Below are 21,385 nucleotides of genomic sequence, written 5' to 3'. Positions count from 1 at the left end.
ATTAGCAACCGGGGCAATCAGAGCTTCGAGTTTAGTCCGTTTTTTTTTGAGTAATTGTAAAGGTAGTAGTAGAGGACTATTTGTGTTATTGTTTTTTTTTTCTATTTCCTTGACTTATAAATTGTTAATAAAGATTCGTTTTTTTGATGACTATAAATTTTGGCTACCTTTTTCTGTTTACTTTTTTTTGTTTCTCCTGGACTCCGGCGAGTGATAGATCTGAGCAAAAAGGGGACCGTAAATTGGTAGAGATCAAAACTCGTACTCCCAGGGAAAATCCTAACTCGCGGACGGCGCGATCAAAATATAACTCGTTACAGCTTTAAAGCCAAAAGATCCTATGAGACTTGAAAGAATAAGAAAAATCCGATGTGAAGGGGACGCACAGCATAATATGAATGTCAAACCTGGGGTTGAAGAGCATGAATTAATCGTACAGCTACGTCCAAGACAACTTGCTGATAAAATTCCAAAAGATACATCCGACTTTGCTGTTTGTCCTAGCTGCAAAGTGTCAACGACTAAAAAATTTCTATCTGCACACTTCGCTAACTGTACCGGTCATACAGTTAAACGGCGTCGTATAATAAAAAAGATGTCTTTACTTTATGAAACTGAGTTTCACCCTGACACTTGCAAAAAGTTGCGCCGACTTATAGTTAATATGCATGTAGACGAAGCATCTACAACATTAAAACATGATGATTTACTTATACGTTATGGTAATATGTTGTGTGATAAGTATAAGCATGATCAAAATGATGAGCTAATACGTAATAGGTTACGTCTAATGGCAAGATTATTGAACGCTTCAAAGGCAGTAGAAGCTAAAATGATCGAAAAAGCGAAGTTGAAAAATTATTCTTACTCAAAAAAACCGATAAATGACATGTTAAGTTTGTTCGATCCTGAAAATGTAAAAATATGTATAAAAGCTGTTAATATACTAGCAGGAATTGATGAAAAAACATATGATTCTAAAGCACCATCGGTTGCTAGTTCATGTGGACAGTTTTTGAAGCAATTAGGAGACTTTTTAATCAGTGAAAATATACAAGAAAAAAAGAAAGAAAATAATGAAAACATTAAAGATTTCATTCATGTTATTACACGTAAATGGGCCGATATTATTAACAAAAATGTTGATGAAGCAAGAGCTAAATTACGAAGAAAGAAAAAGAAAGAAAAAAAATTACCTAGCGCTGAGGATATTTATAAGTTAACTGATTATTTGACGTCATTACAAAAAAAAGCTTACAATAAACTTCTACTTCAATATTCTCATGGTAACTACAATCTCTTAGCCAAAACGACACTTTTACGTGTTCAAATTTTCAACCGAAGAAGACCTGGAGAAACAGAAAGAATATTTATAGAAGATTTTGAAGATTATGACAAATTGAGCGAAGAAAATCACCCGGATATAATGAAGACCTTGTCTGAAGAAGCTAAAAAGTTATGTGATAAATATGTGAGATTTTCAGTAAGAGGAAAACAAAATTTTAGAGACGCCACTGTCATTTTAGACGAAATGATGCTAAAAGGAATTAAATTATTAATTGAGAACCGTAAAAATCATCAAGTTCTTGCCAATAATCCATATATTTTTGCTGTCCCAGGGTGCTCCTCAAGCAACCATAAGTATTTAAGGTCTTGTGAATTAATGAGAAAGTTTTCCAAAGAATGTGGTGCGAAAATGCCTTCGAATTTACGTGCTACTGAATTACGAAAACATATTGCTACGTACTTTATTAATCATAATATCAACAATATTGATAGAACAAAAATAGCGAAGCACTTGGGGCATACGATGGGAGTGCATGAAAATTATTACCATTTATCGAATATAGTAGAAGAGATTTGTGAATTGCCTGTAGTTCTCAGCCGCGCGTGCGGTATGAATAATCCTTCCACAAGTACCAACGATCAAAATATGGCTCAAGATGTGACTACGGATGATGATTCGTCAGATCATGATTCGAGTGATTCTGACGCTGATGAATTAAATAACACCAAAGAGTCTACAAAATGTAGCAAAGATTGTAGAATATATTTATTTGTTCGCTATTACTCATTAATTTACTTGATACTATATTTTCTCTTGTTCTAAATGTTCACCTCAAAAAACTGTATTCACTTCTAATTTATTATTTCAGATTCAGATATTAGTGTTACTGTGTCAAGTAAAAGAAAAGTATGGACGTCAGCTGAAATCAACGCACTGAAAGAGCATTTTGGTGAAAAATTCGCTCAACGGAAGTATCCTTCATCTAAAGAGATGAATGCCGCTCGTAAAAAAGACTCCAGGCTAGCGAGCAGAGAAATTTCAGTCATAAGATCCTGGTTTAGCAATCAATATAACAAGAAAAGTAAAAAGAATTAAATTTAAGTTTCAAAATTTACTTTGACTAGTGAGCATGATTTGAGTTGGTTAGTAAATTCTGAAATCTGTCTTACAGTTATAAACAATTATTGAGGCAATATCGATAAAACTAAAAAAAACACATTTTACTGGTAAATTTTGAGAATGAAATTATTTTCATCCATTGATTTATCACAATTAACTGTGATTGAAAAAGTAAATTTATCATATTTATGATAAAGTTATATAATGTTCTAAGATATACTAATATAACAATTGAAAGACATGTCAGTGACATAATATAACAAGTGTTATGTTTTTTTTGTTTTTTTTTTTATCCGTATTATCGAATAATACAATATATTATACACCCTTTTGACATCTAAGTTGATCTGTTTAAACTCTATTAGATTTAAGCGTATTTATAAGAGTTTGGTATTTCTAGCAAACGTGATTTAAGTTTATCTAAAGAAATTTGATATCCATTCAGCACCCTGATTAAAAAAAAGTATTGAAAACCTTTCAATTCTTTTGAATCTATTTTAATATTGATAAAAAAATTAAAAAATATGAAATTCGATTCAAATCTTCATGAATTGAATTATTTCCAAATCGCATGATAGTATTAAAAAGTATTGGATTGAATTCACATTTTAACTACTTAAATCAAAATTAAATATTCAAAAAAATTTAAAAGTATTTAATTTTTTTTTATTTTAATTAATTTTAATTAATTAAAATAGTATTCAAAAGTATTGAAAAGTACTCAACCTTTTATTATTTGAATTCATTTCAATTTTCAAGGATGTATTAAAAAGTATTAAAAATTACTCAACCTTTTATTATTTGAATTCATTTCAATTTTCAAGGATGTATTAAAAAGTATTGAAAAGAATTCAAACTTTCAACGTATTAATATTTTTTAATATTAACAATTTTTAAGTAGGTACTGAAAAGTATTGAATCGAATTCAAAATCGCGACGTTTTAACTCATTCTAATTCTAAAAGACATAGGGTAAAAGTACCGTTTTTGGCCACCTTAGCACCGTTTTTGGTCAGTTAACATTTGAATTAATTTATAAAAAATTATAATATTACAACCATATTTTTGGTGAGTTTTAAAAATTTTATATCAGAACAAATTGATTTTGTAATGATTTATTAATATAAATTCATTTCTATCGTTTTTTTTGAATCGATCGGTAAAATCATTTAAAAGTTATACAAAAAAAAAATTTTATTTTGGAGGTTTCTCAACATCTATTGTTCCGAATCGGTTCAAATAGTATAATAAATTTAAGTTTGGTGAACCTCTTCCAAATGTCACTAATTTCGTCCGAATCGGTCGAGCCGTTTGAAAGTTATGAGAGGCTTATATATATACACACACACACACACACACACACACACACGCGCGCGCGCGTGGACATACGATCGTCATTGTAGGACATATCAGGAGACCTTCCCAGGACTTTAAAACGTCGAGATCTGATGAAAATTCGATTTTCGAAAATCTGGGTGGAAATTTTCATTTTTGGGAACTCTCAAAATCTACCTGCGCAGATTAATATCGGAAATTTAAATTTAGTGAAACCAAACCTAAAACATAAATAATTAAAAACGAATAATAATAATTAATGTATTAATTAATTTATTGGTCAACGATTACAAGTTTGTCAGGATCATCCGATTCACTCGATTCAACATTTTCATCGTCAGTATTCTCATCATCTACATTATCTTCGCATAAACAGTCCAACTCTCTCTCATCCTCATCATCGTCCTGTTCATCGGATGATTCATCACTGCCAATCATAGTTACACCAGTATCTTTGCCTTCAGCACCAACATCAAGATTTTCATTATTTTCTTCGTCGTCAACGCCATCATCGCTACCATCACCGTCGCCAGTGTCAACATCAAGAGTACCTTTATCGATAACACCAATAGTACCTTCTTCACCGTCGACGTCATGATCTCTAGTAACACCGCCAGTAGCGTTAGTAGTACTTTGGTTTTTTGTTTTGATACCGGCAATCATACGGCCAAGGTACCACTCCAATTTTCCTAAGAGCTGGTCTTTTTTCAAAGTGGTTAGAGAACAAGCATGGACAGATGTATAGAGCCAATGTTTAAACATTCCTGAAACAAGTACAAATAATTAATAATGAATAATTTCTAACCGTAAATGGTAATCTTAAGAACCGATAAGTTATCGATGCCACCCAGGGTGCTGTGCTAACAGTAGCTTGTCAACTATCGCCAAAATTTAGTTAAGACTAGAATAAGTAAGTGGGGGTAATAACAACCGGAACCGGGCATGCGGACCTGAAAAAAGCGAGCGAAAGATCCAAGAGCCACAGGACGTGTCGGGAGACGAGCAGTGAGAGAAGCCGCAGACAATTTCCCAAATATTTATTTCTTTTTCTTTAGTTACAATTGTGGAATGAAGCGATAATTTATCTTAGAAATTGAGTTTCTTGAGAAAGCCTTTTTCTAATTCACTTGAAATTATAAATTATCGAGACGAGAGGAGAACCTAGGAAAAGTATGAGAACCAGGAGGCCTCAATCCACCGATTTTACCTGATGGAAATTATCGCTGTTATCACTATATTAATCGTGAAAATTATTATACATGCAGAATAATAGAATAGAACATAATAGTATGATTACCTCTCATTCTTTGGAGTAAATGTGGATCCAACTGCTTCACTTCTGGCGGAGCATTTTTGGACCGATTAGAAGGTTTTCCCGTCACGGTACTTTTCAATAAAACATCTCTTCCAAATATATGGTCCGCTAACTGCTCAATAAAGTTGGGAAGTTTAGCTCCCATTAGTGCCTCGTAAAACGTACGGGTTATCCATTCATCATCACCCAGAAATATCTGAAATTTTATTTAATATTAATTGTTAGTTAAGGAGATTAACGTCGCCGTTATTTCGACTTTGACTTTTAATTCTTACAACCTTGAGCACACCGTGAATACAAAAATATTATAAACATTAACATCTATGGAATATACGAAAAAAAAAATTTTTTTCCCCTCCGGGTGTAAAGCGTCAACTTTAGCCCCGCTGCGCTAAACAAAGTTTCCGCTTTACACCTTCGTCAGGGAAAAAAATAGTATACACTCCTCGGGAAGTAAATAAGAAAGCCTCAGATCACATGTTTGTTGACCTCGGCTTCGCCTCGGCCAACAATTACATGTGATCTGAGACATTTCTTACTTTACTTCCCTCGGTGTGTAATATACTATTTTTTTCGGTTTAATATCAATTATAGGTCAAAGTAAAAAAACAATTGCAAAGGTAATAGAAATTATCACCCCACAACTTAATTTATATCAACAAATATTTAGGGTGAAACAGAGTTTTAATTGTTCCTGTGCACTACGATCCAATTGTAAAATACTAGTTGAAAATTAAAAAATTTTATGCTTACCTGGTTTTTGTCATTTGCATCACCGATTTTCGGTCCGAAATTCAGATCGTTGCCATCAATGCTCTTTAAGTAACCTAGATATAATCAAAATTTTTCAACGTCCCGCTATGAAAAACAAAAAATCGAGAAAGTATATTCTGTTTAAAAATATAGATTGAAAAGAATTAAAAATGATGAAATTCGAATTATTTTCAATAATTTCAATTCTTTTGTTTGTATATATAGATATACAGTTTGCATGGAGTGACCGCTTCTCAATTCCTTCCAATCAGTATTCTTAACCAGGGATAGACTTCCTCAATTTTAATTATTCTAACGATGATATTCAGATGTACGTGTATGTATAAGTCTTTCATTACTTTTCAATGGCATGATTGATCGCAACCGGATTGTTTCATTCCATAGATTTAAAATTGCCTGGAAAGTGTATAGATTGGTTCGATTGACTAAATTTCGTGTAATTTCAAAAATAAAATCGATTGGTATTGAAATCTCATCTGTTAGTATTTACAAAGAAAAAAAAAAAAAAACTTATATGCCGCTAATAAGCAGGTCTAAGCGAATAAATTTATTTGGGAGTTATCTATGTGGATAGATTAAAAAAAAATGTTTTTTTCGCAGTCAAACGTTAGAAAATTTTAATAAATATAACGAGAATTCAAGTTTGAACGAATCGAGTAATCTTCAAAAAATATTTTCTAAGTTTTTGAATCTTGAGATCTTTCAAAGATTTGGGATTGAAAAATATTTTACGCGTTATTTTAGAAAAATCAATGATGAATCGAACTAAAGAGCAAGAAATAATTCTTCATAATGAACAAAAAATATTTGCATTATTGTAAAAAATACTTGGGGCTCATTTTGAAATATTTTTACATATCGAGCACTCCTTGTGACGCAAATTGCTTTCCGATCAGGCAGTTCATTTAAAAATTATGAGAGGTTTACACACACACACACACACACACACACACACACACACACACACACACACACACACATGCCGATATGTGCGGGCGTAGATTTCATAAATTTGTTACGGTTGAAAAATATACATACCCATTATTTCCCGATTCCCTTGAATCACTTCGGCTTGGAGGGTGCGATTTAATTGCATCATGTCTTTGTACTTTTTTGTCAAATCTAATATCTCTAAATCTTTTACCTTGAGAAGTTTATCTTTCGTCTCAATTTCTCGTTGATGAATTTGAATTGTAGCCTTCAATTTCTTATTTTCTTTTATTATATCGTTTACTGCATCCTAAATACAAATAAATTGTATTAATTCAAAAAAAGTATAGTAAATTTCACATTGCCTTATAACGTTTAATTCTTTTTCTAAAAAAGAAAAAATCAAGTGTTACACGATGAATTTTTTGAGTAAATAAATATGTTAATACAAGTGTTTTATCTTGGGCGATCGTGTATTTGTATTATTGTATGAGAGCAATATGAACAAAATAGAGACATTTTTAATAGATTAAAAAATTTCTGTAAGGTGAGGAAAACAGTACGTCGAACGCTTTGCAATTTAATCGATAAGCGAGTTTTCTGCGAAAAATCGTTAAAATGATCTTAAAAATATGGCGATTGGTGTATTAGATTCAGAATTGAATTCTGAGAAAGAAGTATTTTTGAATTTATCCGCCCCTAAAAATTTCATTTGTTATGAACATAAAACGAAGTGAAGGAAAGGGAGTCCCCATTTTGTAGCTATAACTTCAAAAATATTGAAGATATCTGAAATTTTAAAAAAGATCCTGAAAGAAGAGAAAAGTTCAGTAAAATAAGTCTCGACTCCCGGAGTTGTGGCTCCATTATCTATAATATTATTTATATTATCATCCATAATTATTAATTATAATATGTATCTCAGGAATGTGGACTAGATAGGATCATAATAACGAATTACATTATTATTTCTGCAACGTTTCGGTCATTTATTAGACCTTCATCAGGCATCTGAAAATTACACAAGTTAATTGTCAACAAAATAACATAACGATTGATATAAATTACAATATTTACCATAATACGAATTCTAACAATCACTATCTTACATTGCACCGTTGCCTTAGTCATATAAATCATTACAAAATTTACAAAATTGATAGATTCATTAATTATTATTATTATTAACTCAGAAATAAAGTAAACACGACACGTATAGAATTGTTATTGCGTGGTAACTGTTAACTCACATTCAAAACCTTATGTACTATACAATTATACCAACTAGCGCCGCCTGTGTGAAATGTCAAATTCCAAATTCCAAGTATAACTTATAATTCAAAATACCTCAAATAAATTAATCCGAAGGTCAGCACACTATATAAAAACCTAAAATTAAATTAATTCGTTGTCTCTAATACATAAATAAATTTTTTTTTTTTCCGAGTAGATTTATAATCTCTTAATATATCATTATATAAAATACTTAATGAAATCAGTACATAATTTTCAGGTAACGAAACGTTGCAGAAATAATAATGTAATTCGTTATTATGATCCTATCTAGTCCACATTCCTCAGATACATTTTATAATTATTTATAATTTTAATTTAACGTTGAAAATTGCGCTCCACGCACCCGCTTCAGCGCTTAGGCGTCGCCGCCAAGCAAAGTATGCTACACAAAATAATTTTCAAAAGTTTAAAATTCTGTTATTTCTAAATTAATTGACTGATTTCGCTAAAATTTGAACTCGACCTTCGTAACTGTCCATAGAATAAGTATCTTAAGTTTCATTAAGATCCCCCGAAAATTGTAGACGCTATCGTAACTCGTCGAGCTGAGTCAGGATATAGCAAAATTTTTCGAAAATTCCTTCATGAGACAAATACAATAGTTAGATTTCTATGAAATCTATTAAGAACTTTTATTTTTTAGTTTACAAACTTTTAAAAAAATGAAACTCCATTTTTGTGTTGTTACATGGTATTGTAATATCATTGACTTCATTAAATTATAATTATTTTCTACTAAATTTTCCTCAATTATACCCTTAAACATAACGTTCATATTCTGTTTTCTGCCGGTTCAAATCTGTGTTCCAATCGTTTTGTGTCTACTGTGAATTGAGTAACGATAATAAAAGTTAGTTGTATAAGAAAGATGATAACTCAAAAGTGTAAAATGAACAAAAAACTTAAATATACTTCAATGTATGGTAAAAAAGAAGCAAGATGTACAGAGTTTAAATTTACTGAGAGAAATATTTCTTTAATCAATATTTAATTTTTGTTCAAATATGCTATAAAACAAATATTAGCTTAAAAGACAAGCAGGCATACGAAATTGGTCAAGTAGAATAGAGACAATCAAATAACATAAAGTCAAATGCAACAATTCGTTCATGCTGTATACACTTTTATATCTATCCCTCTATTTATCTGATGTACAATACATATAGTGCGTTTCATACCAAATCGGCCACTTTTTCAGGGTCTTCTTTTGATTTTTTTCTAATTTCTTTAGTCATCCGTTTTCGAGATACCAATTCAGTTAAAAATTCAAAGTTTTTATTTTCAAATGCTTGTAAATTTGCAAAAAATTTTTCAATCGGGTCGTTCTTTTTTTTTCTTAATTACTTTAAAAAAAAAAAAATATTCTTTCGTTCCTATATTATTTATATTTAATTTTAAACAAAAAAAAGGTTTAATATATGCCTCATTCGATTTTTTTTTTAAATTCGTTAAAAAATCTTAGATAAATTTAAAAAATTCGCAGACCAATCCGATCGTGAGTCAACGTTTCGTACTTAATCTTTAATTTTTTCATTCTGATTAAAAAAAAAGTTTTCAAATTTTGCTTATTTCACTAAACTATACATTGAAATTTTTTGGGTTGTGAGATTAGGGGAGGAAGGAGGAGGTTGAGGAAAATCTTACGAAATCTCATGAAGGGGAGAGGGGCCGTCGAAAAATTCTTAAAAATGCATCACGTAATTTATGAACGCCCCCTTAAAAATATAAAAAGAGAAAATTTACTTTATAATTAATAATGGTTGAGAAAAATTTGATTTTCGTCACAAAAAATTCTGAAAAAAAATTAGGAATACGGTTGACCCTGAAGGCCATCCCTGCAACTTCCCGCCAATTCTATACCTAAACGCTTGAAATTGCACTTATGACATTTTTGAGATTTTTGAGCTCAAAATATAATTTATGTGATATTTTGAGCTCACTGATCTCGAAGAGATAATATTTTGATGCATTTGAGCTCTCCCAGCTTAAAAGTCTGATTGAAGTTTCATAGAACACTATTTTTGGAACTTTCAAATCGCAATAACTTTTGAATGGATCAACCGATTTTCACGCGGTTGGCGGCGTTCGACGCAGTTTTATCATCCTCATAAGTTATTTTCAGGTTTTAATTGATCGAACCGAAAATTTCAGAGTAATCCCGAAAAAACACTTTTTCCGATTTTCTTTCGTTCACGATATCTCTCGAACGAATCAGCCGATTTTGACCGGACTGGTGGCAATCGACATGGTATTATGATGTTAAGAGCTGATTAGTTTTTGGAATCGATCGATCGAGCCGTTTAAAAGATATTCCAAAAAAACCACTTTCAAAAATGATTTTTTTATAATTTTTTTTGAGATTTTTCAAAATTTCTCAAAATCTATCGGTCCGAATCGGTTCAAATTCTCAGGAAATCTAAGTTTGGCGAAGCCCTTTCGAATGGCACCAACCGCGATGAAATCGGTTCAACCGTTCAAAAGTTATAAGTGATTCACATACTTACACACACACACACACACACACACACACACACACACACACACACACACACACACACACACACACACACACACACACACACACACACACACACACACACACACACACACACACACACACACACACACACACACACACACACACACACACACACACACACACACACACACACACACACACACACACTCACACACACACACACACACACACACACACACACACACACAGAGACACACACACACACACACACACACACACACACACACACACACACACACACACACACACACACACACAGACATAGTGACAACCTCGCGGGGATAGTCAGGGAAGCTTCCTGTGACCTTCAAACGTCGAGATCTGATGAAAACTCGATTTTTGCAAAACGGGGTGAAAACAATAACTTCCCGATTTTTGAAAATCTGAGATTTTTAGCGGGAAGTTAAAAATAGAAGACTGATAGAATAAAATTGGAAGTACCAACCCTAAACAAAAGGCTATTCGGCAGCCGAAATGGAAGTAGATTTCATAATAATTATAAAAAAAAACTACCGGGATTGTATACAAAAAGTCATTTTTAGGATTTCATCACCTTTGACATATTATTGTCAGAAAAAAGCTATTATTTTACATTGTTAAGTTATTCGAAAAAAAATAATGAAAATTGTCATTTTTTTTATTTACATCTTTAACAATAGAAATTTAATATTATATTTAAAGCTTATTGCTTTTTTACCAAACAGAGCCAATGATTATATGATCTGTCGACTTAATCTATAATGTAATTTCTTACAGAATTAATGAGAATATAATTTATATATTTACATTATTCACTAACGAACTTCTTGATAGTGGCAAGTTTTTTACACCTAGGGTACCCTTGGTTTTTTCTTCCAACAATTTACCGGAATGCTGAAAAAATACCAAAAATTATAAATTTTATTAATTCCATAAATTTATATATTAAGTTACAAATTTTTTTTCAGTCAGCAAAAATCCATTATGTTTTGACCTTCAATTTTTCGCGGAAAAAATGATCAAGCTATTACAATGAATTGTTATAATAATTTAAATTAAAACTAGACTATCATTTAACATGTACTCAAAATTAACATTCACCACTCAAAAAGGTGTGTGATAAAAAAAATGAATTCTTGAAATTACTCTAAATCACATGCCTTTTTTTGTTTAATCTAATTCACAAATTTACGGTGAAACCTTGTATTTTGATCTTTGACAGTTTTGAGTTAATTAGCATAAAATGATCTCGACATGTCTCTTTACATATATTATAACTTTTATGTAATACAAATTCTAATAGATTTTTTATATAAATACACCCAGCAAAACTTTAGATAGTCATTGAAGATACTTTAAATGCTACATACCGTAGAAAAAACCAATATTGATTTTTAATCAACGATTTCGATATTTCTTATTTTTTTGAAAATTAGTAAACTAGTAAAAAACTAGTAAAATACATTATTTTCACCAGAATAATAATTAGCAGACAAATAATATTAATTTTTCTAAAAAATTAATAACTATTGAAAAGATATTAGTATTTATTTTTTTAATTAATAATTATCTATAAAAAAATAAGTAATTTTTCTCAATAGCATAAGTTCAAAAAATGCAACAGTTTACAATTATTCAGTATAAGGAAATTTTAACGTTTACAAGAAAAGCAGTAATAATTACAGAAAATATTAGTAATACTCTTTTACTTATTATTGACTAATTTTAAAAATTAGTCAAATTGTTCAACGAAATACTATAACTTCTTTTTTCAAAAGAATGAATAATTTTGTTTTCTAATTAACATTTTCTCAAAAATGGTGACCCTTCATAATTTCTCAGCCTTCAATATCTTGGTGAATATATCTCGGCAATCATATCTCAGACGATAATATCTCGTGTGTTTTGGCCTATTTTCGAGCATAAAATCGGCGAAAAAATTCAAAATTGCACAGAGACATTTATATTTGAGATGTTATTGTTGAGATATTATTGTCTCGAGATGTTATTTCTGAGATATAAAGAGGGGTAGCCCCCAAAAATAATTAGTAACATTTTTGAACAAAATGTACTTATTTAAAAAAAAAAATCACTTTTTTCTAATTACTAATTTTGAAAGAGCTTAGTAATACATTTTTTATATTTACTATTTTTTTTTTTTTTTTTTTTTAATCAGATTACGAAAATAGATAACTTTTTTTTCCGATTACTGGAAAAAACTAATGACTTGATGAAAAATGTTTGAATATATCGTTCAAACATTTTTCAAAAAATTATTTATAAAGAATTTTAAGAAATTTTAATTTACTGAGCTCAAATCAAAATTTTACTATAGCTTTCAGAGAGATTAAAGAAATTGCTGTGAGATTTATTTTCAAGTGATTTGATCTTGACAATAACGGATTTTAAAGGAAGCTACACAATCATTGATTTTATGTATTACTCGATAAATAATTGATTGTTGAACTAAAAAATACTTATAAATTTTAAAATTTCTATAAACTGTAGTGAGTACGCATGTAATTTTCGCATGATTTTCGAAAATTTATAATAGGATATAATATAAACTTTACCAATGATACGTGCGGAAGTAATACTTTATTGTCGCTGACGACTTTAATTTTTTTAGTTGGTGGCTGTTCGTTACTTTTTTTTATCTGTTGAGTGCGCTGAAAATTAACAATATTAATATACTAATATACTAAAATCAACATTTATTCGTATCATAAGTAGTCATGGTTTATGTGATAACTATTGACCATAAAAATTCAACGCTTTCTTTAAGAATAGAGAAATGAATTACCTTTTTTGACTGATAAACGAGTTTATTCATTTTTTCTTGCAATTCATCTTGCGTGCATAAATTATTCTCTTTACCAATTTTTTTTTATTAATAACATCATGCTCGTCAGTCTCAGAAGCATCAATAATTGCTTTTTTGATGGAGGAACGGTTCTTCTCGAAGTCAAAGTACTTATCGCTTGATCTTTTGTTTCTGAAAGTATAAAATTACACATAAGAACTTATGTAAAAGAATCATCATTAGAAAAAATACTATGTTTATAATAATTTGTCAAAAAATAAAAATAAACTATCGTTATCTTTTAACAAACAGATATTAATGATAATGGGATAGTGAATAATGTTAAACATCACCACACAAAAATCATTACTACAAAAATCACCACACATAGTAAAATTAAAATTTTTTTAAATTGAGAACAGTAAACTGATGCATAAGAATTTATATTAAGTTCATTAATGGTAATAACGATTTAGAAGATTTATAAAATTAAAATTTTATGGTTGTAGCGTGTTGATGGTCTATTAAAATTTTTTTGGCTACTGTTACTGCACTGTCTATCACTTATAAAATCAACATTAAAAGGAAATTAAAATTTTGACTGTGCCTAAATTACTAAAATAAAAAATCTCTGACGTGTACGAAAAAATATTGAAATAAATTAAATAATTATTTTCGAAGAACACATTTAAAAATATAATATTTAACGACAAAAAATTTTACAATAAAAAGAGACTAATTTATTTTACCTGCGAGTAGTTTAACAAAACCCTCTTCAGTACCTTTATTAGTATCGATCTTATAAAGTTTATTTGGTTTGTAATTGTTAGGATCGAATTTATGTATTTTGTTGATAGAAACAACAACTTTTTGGTTGCTGTTTTTTAGAAGAATACCAGCCCATTTAAGTGCTAAAAATTGAAAAAAAATTGTTTACTATAAGAATATATTTTAAAATACAACAAATCATCATTTATTATAAAAAAATTTCTAAATACTTACTCGCCATTTTTAATTCAATGAATGATGCATAAAATAGCGTTCTTTACGACAAAGAAAGGGTTAAACTAAAGCGCGAGTATAGTGAGATTAATTATAAATGCATGTATTTATATAAATATATGTATTTATATAATTATATTCAACACCAAAATTATTAGTAAAAACAGTGTATTTTTATAATAAATTTAAATAGGAATATTTAATATTTATTTTCAAACAGGGGCTTTTACATAACAATAAAGAATTCAATATCACCGGTCTATACAACAGTGTGAGTGTGAGCGACTTTTATTTCACGGATTTCACTGTTCTAACCGTCTTACGTTTACCAGCACCACAATCCGTCTAATCGTCCAATCAGTGCTGCCTTGTGATCACATATACAAACATTCACACACAAATATGGTACATTTCAGGGTACGGAGGGTTACATGATATTCTAGTACGTCTTGGTGGTACATAAAGGACATGAATTCCCCCACGCGCACGCGCAAAGCAGTGTAACCTTTTCTTGAGCTTCGTGCCAAGGGTACCAAGCCCACGCACTCAGTCAAAACGTAAACATAAAACTGGGATGATTCTTATGTTTTTGATTACAAAATTGATAACTAATTACGACAAAAATATTTAAAAGTGAGTGAAAAAAGATAAAAAGTGTGATTATTGGATACTGTTTATATTATTGTGACGTTCAATAGGTATGTATTGGGATTAATTTTCATTATTAAAAAATCTGTAAGTTGAGTAATAACGCAGAAAAAAATGGTTATGTTTTATGTTTATATTCATGTAGTGAACATAAAAATTAATATGACACTGGAGTTAGCTGACATCTAAAAATTTTTGATTTTTTTTTTTAATTAAATTACAACTAAAAAGATATTTATAAAAAATTGCACTTATAATTTTTCAAGTTTTTAACATGCGATATTTTTTTTTTAATTGTTTGAAATTTTTTCGGTAAAAAGTTTCTAAAAATTTTGAAATGTCAGCTAACTTCATTTTCATAAAAATTAATTTATTAATCGAAGTCAATTATTATTCATATAAAAAAAAATGAAATAGTTGAGAATAACTAACAAAGTAAATGCACTTGTTATGTCCAAGGGCGTTTTTAGAGCGGTAGCGTAAACGGTGGAGGTTTGGACTAACAATTTAAACAATACACAACGGAGGTTTTAATTCCGTTGTTTTAATTATTTATGTGGGACGTTTTCGAAGTACGAATTTACCACGCCTTCGTTTGAGACTGTTCACGGATTTATTGAGAGTAGATGTACTTACTGTTATGGGAACTTTATTGATGGTCAGATCCGTGATTTTAGGGCAGCTGTTAGTGCCTGTTCCTTGATTGGGCCCTTTGGTTGGTTCTCGCAGCGGATGGAGTAGGGTGGATTTGGGCTGCTTATATTTCGGGCTTCTTACTTTATGAAATGACTTGTTGGAAACTGATTTCACTTTAATTGAGATTTATTTTTATTAACATTAAAACTTACACTTTCACAATTTGGATTTTAAAGAATTTAATTTAATGAATTTTAGTAATTTAAATGAGCTAACGTCCTCCAGTCCCCCGTAGGGTAAAATGCGCAAATTTAGCTTTTTAGTGGTATTTTATTTAAACTTACTGCCCGGATTCTCGCCTAAGTGCAGAGCAAATTAGAACTTTGAGATTCCGGTTCTCTAGATTTTTAGAACTAATAACTAATACGTGGCCTGCTGGTTGAACCGAATCTGAACTCGTCTTAAGTGCAGAGCAAATTAAGATGAGTGATTTTTACAAGGCACGGGTCCGTCAATTAAACGCGGAAGTCGAATTAATTGCTCAAAGACCAATACGTGGCTTGCCAGTTGAACCAAGTCTGAACTCGTCCTAAGTGCAGAGCAAATTAAGATAAGTGACTTTTACAAGGCACGGGTCCGTCAACTAAACGCGGAAGTCGAATTACTTGATCAAAGACAAGGCGTTGGCTGTTGATCGCCTTTTTAAATACTCGCGGTGCTGAGATTGCAGAAGTCCCTGCTAGTCAACCAGCAGTCGCGTAGCTTATATTTTATTGTGGCTTTCGCGCATGGAGAAGTCTTCCATCTGCGCGGGTGATTAAAATTTAAAGAAAAATTTTGGGGTGGACATAACACACTTGTAAATTTTTTAAATTTTTAAATGTGCATTTTTGATTTTTAAAGAAATATTTATTAATAGAAAAAATGATTTTTAGCAACTAAATAATTGTTGAGTTATAAATTTTAATGTAGAATGTTATTTGTTTTAAAATATTTAGGGCCAGTTTTTCGATCAATGATTAAAATTAAATTATTATTGTGATCATATATGTATACACAAAATATACAAATGTAGTGTGACTATGTGACTCGCTTATGACTTTTGAACGACTAAACCGATCGGAACCTACCAAGCGACGTTCTAAAGAGTTCCCTCAACCTTAGATATCCTGTAAATTTAAACCTATTCGGATCAATAAATTTTGAAAAATCTAAAAACAAACTATACGGTTATGACTTTTTTTTCATTAAATTTTTTTTATATTCCATGCAGTTATTGAAACGAAAAAACAAATTTCTTAACCTAAAATCCGTGTCGTTTAGTAATAATTTTTTTACAGAAAATTTTTAATTGTGTTATTGAATATAAAATTTGTAAATATATTTTATAACAATATTAGTTTATTTTCGTAAAAAAATATACTACTATTACTTATAATACTAATAAAAATACTATAATTACTATGATACTGAAGTTGGCCGTCAGCTGTCAATTTTAAAAATTTAAATAACAAATCAATTACAATAAAAAAATGCTTCTAAAAATTTTCACGTATAATTTTTATTAATCTTAACATGTGAAATTTTTTCAGAATAATTTTATTGTTATAAAAGTCGAAAAAATTTACAGATGTCTGTTAATTTATAATAATAAAGTTAGTTGACATTTGTTATTTTTTTATTTTGCTTAGTGTTAAATTAGAACTAAATAATATTTTTTTTCAATTCCACTTACAGTTTTTCGAATTTTTTACAAATGAAATTAAAAAAAAATTTTATTTGTAAAATTTTTTTCAATAAAAAAAGTTCTAAAAATTTTTATATGTCGGCTCTTTATTATCATTGTTAATTTCAGTATAATTAATAATTCCAAAAGAAGCGCCCATTTTACCCCAAACGTTCGATATGTCCACTTTTACAACTTTCCTAATCTAAAACTAAAAATCATTGCTTTAAGTATATTCAAACATACCATTTATTTATAGTTAACAAATCTGATTTGGTTGAAATATACGATTGTTAGCACCAAAGAAATATTTGTTAACAATAAACAAATATGGATTTCATTCAAATATACTACAACTTTGTCTCAAATAAATCAATCTTTTGTATTGGTCCTTATATCGGAATTTACTCGGAATTTAGTCGTAATATCTCTCAACTAGTCGAGTGAAGCTCAAAAATAACGTTACTTAAAAAATTTATATATATATGTCAGAGAGGCAGGAGTTATTATTGGAGATTCGGTATTTTGTGATTCACTCATTTTTATTATTACAATTAATTAATATTCACAATTACAACAAGATCAATTATTCAAATGAATGGACAAACTCGTACAAGGTTAACTTAATTTAGAATTCCAACAATATTAATAATCTCTTGCGATAGACCGAGACTTGGGAAATAACGAATTCGCGATCACCAGGACGTCCGTTCGATCTCGATCTCAAAGCAAGACTGTCTTTTTCAAAAACTATTCTCAAATAGTCTGCCTGCTGCATATTTCTCTTTTCCATATTAATTTTATGATACCCCTATCGTCCTGGGATCCCGACTACGTTGACAACCATGTGCCTACCTAGGCCTAAGCCTACCGCAATAAAACAATTTCGTTAAAACTTATTTTACAAAATATTAAAGTAATAGTACATTTCTTAAAACTATTAAAAATAGAAATATCCTCAAGAATATTCTCATCACTTTGACAGAAAATACTCCGCTGTACTTTATTCTCCGACATATATATATATATATATATATTTCATATATATAAATATATATGGGGCATTCCATGTCAAATCGACCACTTTTGAACCCGACCCTTCTCGATTTTTCTGAAATTTTGGTATCTTTCTCTACCCTATTGAAAACAATTTTGAGAATTTTTTCAAATTGTTTTACCCTACCAAAAAAAAGTTACGACTTATTCAAAAAAGATAGCTTTTTTTTTTTAAATAACTATAACTTTTGTAAAAATTAACTTATTGGGATGATTTTTTTTTGAAATTATTGTTTTTAAATGTACTTTTCAGAAAAAAATTAAAATAAAAATTCGCATTCATATTCAACGTTTTTTTTTTTAAAGTTTTTGAAAAAAACGAAAATTTCGGGATGATTGACATTTTTGATTTTCGATTTTTTTTTTTTAAAAAACTTCAGTATTTTCTGCGAATGTCCTGGAATTTTCAGTGGTATTTTTTTTTCTTTTTATTTTTTTTTTAGAAATGAAAAAAAAAATTTTTTTTAATGTTTGTTTTTCGTTATACCACTTTGAAAATTTTTTAGAAGATTTAGAAAACTTGAAAATCCGAGAAAAAAAATAAAAACTAAAATTAAAAGTGACAATCATTGATAAGATTTGATTATTTTCCAATAAAGTTAGATAAAAAATTAAAAGAAGCAATGAATTATTTTTTCGTATTTTTTTTTCAAAACTACATGCAAAAACAAAAAAATGAAATAGTTGTTCGGTCTATTTTGGAATACGAAATAAAAAATTGAAAAAAAAAAGTCGCCCAAAATTGGCACACCCTAATATACATATATACCGAAAATTTCTACTGAGTAAGATCCCCCCTCTCCCCTTATCGTTTATTTCCCAAGTTCCCAAATTTGTCTTTAATGACGAATTTAGCTATAAATTATGGCTCTTTACCGTAAGAACGACGGTGGTGTTTATTACTCGGTAGGTCTTATCAGGTGACTGAATGGTAATTACGGACAATGTCTCGGATAGCTTAACAGCCGGTCCCATCTTTTTCTCGCGTCGCACTCACGGCGAGAAACGGTACTATCCTTGTTGCACTCGTGATGATAAAGCTAAAGCAGTTTTATGTTTTTCTTTTAAACAAATGAGAATTTCGAAAAAAACGCTCTGCTACGAAATAGATAATTAAAAAATCTATTATGTAGCAGAGCGTTTTTTTCAAAATTCTTCTTTGTCGAGGAGAGAAATAAAAAGCTGCAATCATAGGGACCGGCTGTTAACTGGTAGTGCCTTTGGCGCGTAACCAAACGATCCGGGTTCGAGTCCCAGTCTGGGCTGTCCGAATTATTTTTTCGGTTACCGAAAATTCCTACTGAGTAAGGTCCCCCCCCCTTCCCCTTAATGAAAATGATGTGTAATACCATATTGAATAATATCAGATGGTACTTATTTCAAAAACTATTGTAAATATTAGTGTTTTATAAAGAATTTTTATTTGCAGATAAACAAAAGCAATTGCCTGGTACGGCATTTTCTGGATCAACCAAGACAGGACCAAAAACTGACCCCAAAAAGATGAATTCATCGGATACACCAACAGATCAAAGTGATAGAAAAAATGAATTCAAAAATCTAATAATGTTCGAGTCCTCACATCTATCAGTTTGGCAAGTTTTTCATATAATTATGGCGATTGTATTACGTTTTAATCTATCTGATGAGGTTTGGCAGGCTATTCTCGACTTGATCAAACTTGCAGCTGGACCAAAATTTAAATATCTGGACACCTCTAAATACATGATGAATAAGTTATTTAATCCAGCTGGTGAAGCTGTGCAGTATATATTTTATTGTCCAGTATGTAATGTCACTTTGACAAATCCTATAGCAATGAATAAAAATATAAAGGCCACAGTCACGTGCAGTGGATGTACAACAAAATATAAAACTTCCAAGAAGAAAGGGAATTTTTTTGTCACTGTCGATTTAAAAACTCAACTGAAGAATTTTCTGTCATCTGAATCCATGCAAGAAGAAATTCACAATCGTAATAATAGCCACAGAGATGATTGTATAAGTGATGTATGTGACAGTGATCGGTACATGAATGATAAATATATTCAATCTAAAAGTGACGAGGAAAATGTTGTGTTAACGTTAAATGTAAATCTCGATGGAGCACCTTTGTTCAAAAGCGGTAAAAATAGTTTTTGGCCAATCCAATGTGTAATTAACGAGATATCTCAAGAAATTCGACATAAATTCATGCTCTTAGCTGGACTGTGGTACACTGCTACTGAACCCAAACCACAGTTCATGAATTTATACTTAGATACATTTATAAGCCAAGTTAAAGAGTTAACAACAACAGGTTTGCAAGTATTAGCTAAAAATGGTGGCATTATTACATATTACGTCAAAATCTTTTCTTTTCCCGTGGATTCTGTGGCACGGCCCGTCTTGCAAAATCGATTACAGTTCAATGGATTCTTTGGTTGCAGTTGGTGTTATCAACGTGGGAAAACCAGCTCAAAAAGTATGAAGTATCCATTGTCTTCTGAGAATCCTCCACTACGGGATCATGAGATGTACTTAACAGACGTAGAACAATTAAAAAAGATCTCGAAACTCTTCCAAAAACTAAAAAAATGAAAAATACACTGTTTTTGGAGTAAAAGGATCTAGTGTTTTATCAAATCTACCGGATTTCGATTGTATATGGGGTTTCCCTCACGATTATATGCATGGGGTATTATTAGGAGTTGAGCGTCAACTTTGGAACAAATGGAACAAAGACTATCTTTCAGTTGATCAAAGGAAATTAGTTAATGCCCGGCTAACAACCATACAACCGACAAATGAGATTCATAGAACTCCACGAGTTCTGTTAAAAAACAATCCTGGAAAGCGACAGAGTGGCGGTCTTGGCTTTTATTTTATAGTGTCCCAGTTTTGAGCGGAATATTGCGGCAAGACCTTTTAGATTCCTATAAATTATTGGTGAAAAGTATT

General features: G+C 30.3%; 2 protein-coding genes across 2 annotated transcripts; one reads left to right on the top strand and one right to left on the bottom strand.

The window, feature by feature from the left end:
- Positions 1 to 394: 394 nt before the first annotated feature.
- LOC141529210 (uncharacterized) lies at positions 395 to 2,383 on the top strand. Its single transcript, XM_074245681.1, has 2 exons — positions 395 to 2,042; positions 2,157 to 2,383. Exons 1-2 carry the CDS (start codon positions 395 to 397, stop codon positions 2,381 to 2,383), a joined length of 1,875 nt encoding a protein of 624 aa, XP_074101782.1.
- A 1,631-nt stretch (positions 2,384 to 4,014) lies between these two features.
- LOC141529209 (uncharacterized) lies at positions 4,015 to 14,386 on the bottom strand. Its single transcript, XM_074245680.1, has 10 exons — positions 14,380 to 14,386; positions 14,127 to 14,288; positions 13,549 to 13,569; positions 13,378 to 13,445; positions 13,148 to 13,243; positions 11,382 to 11,468; positions 6,869 to 7,070; positions 5,810 to 5,883; positions 5,039 to 5,252; positions 4,015 to 4,505 (listed from the first exon to the last, which is right to left on the bottom strand). Exons 1-10 carry the CDS (start codon positions 14,384 to 14,386, stop codon positions 4,015 to 4,017), a joined length of 1,422 nt encoding a protein of 473 aa, XP_074101781.1.
- Positions 14,387 to 21,385: the final 6,999 nt, after the last annotated feature.

This window comes from Cotesia typhae, unplaced genomic scaffold (assembly GCF_013202065.1).
Source record: "Cotesia typhae breed Kobodo isofemale line unplaced genomic scaffold, CoteBio_Ctyphae contig_46, whole genome shotgun sequence".
Lineage (NCBI taxonomy): Eukaryota > Metazoa > Arthropoda > Insecta > Hymenoptera > Braconidae > Cotesia > Cotesia typhae.
This window is presented reverse-complemented; position numbering and strand designations above follow the sequence as displayed.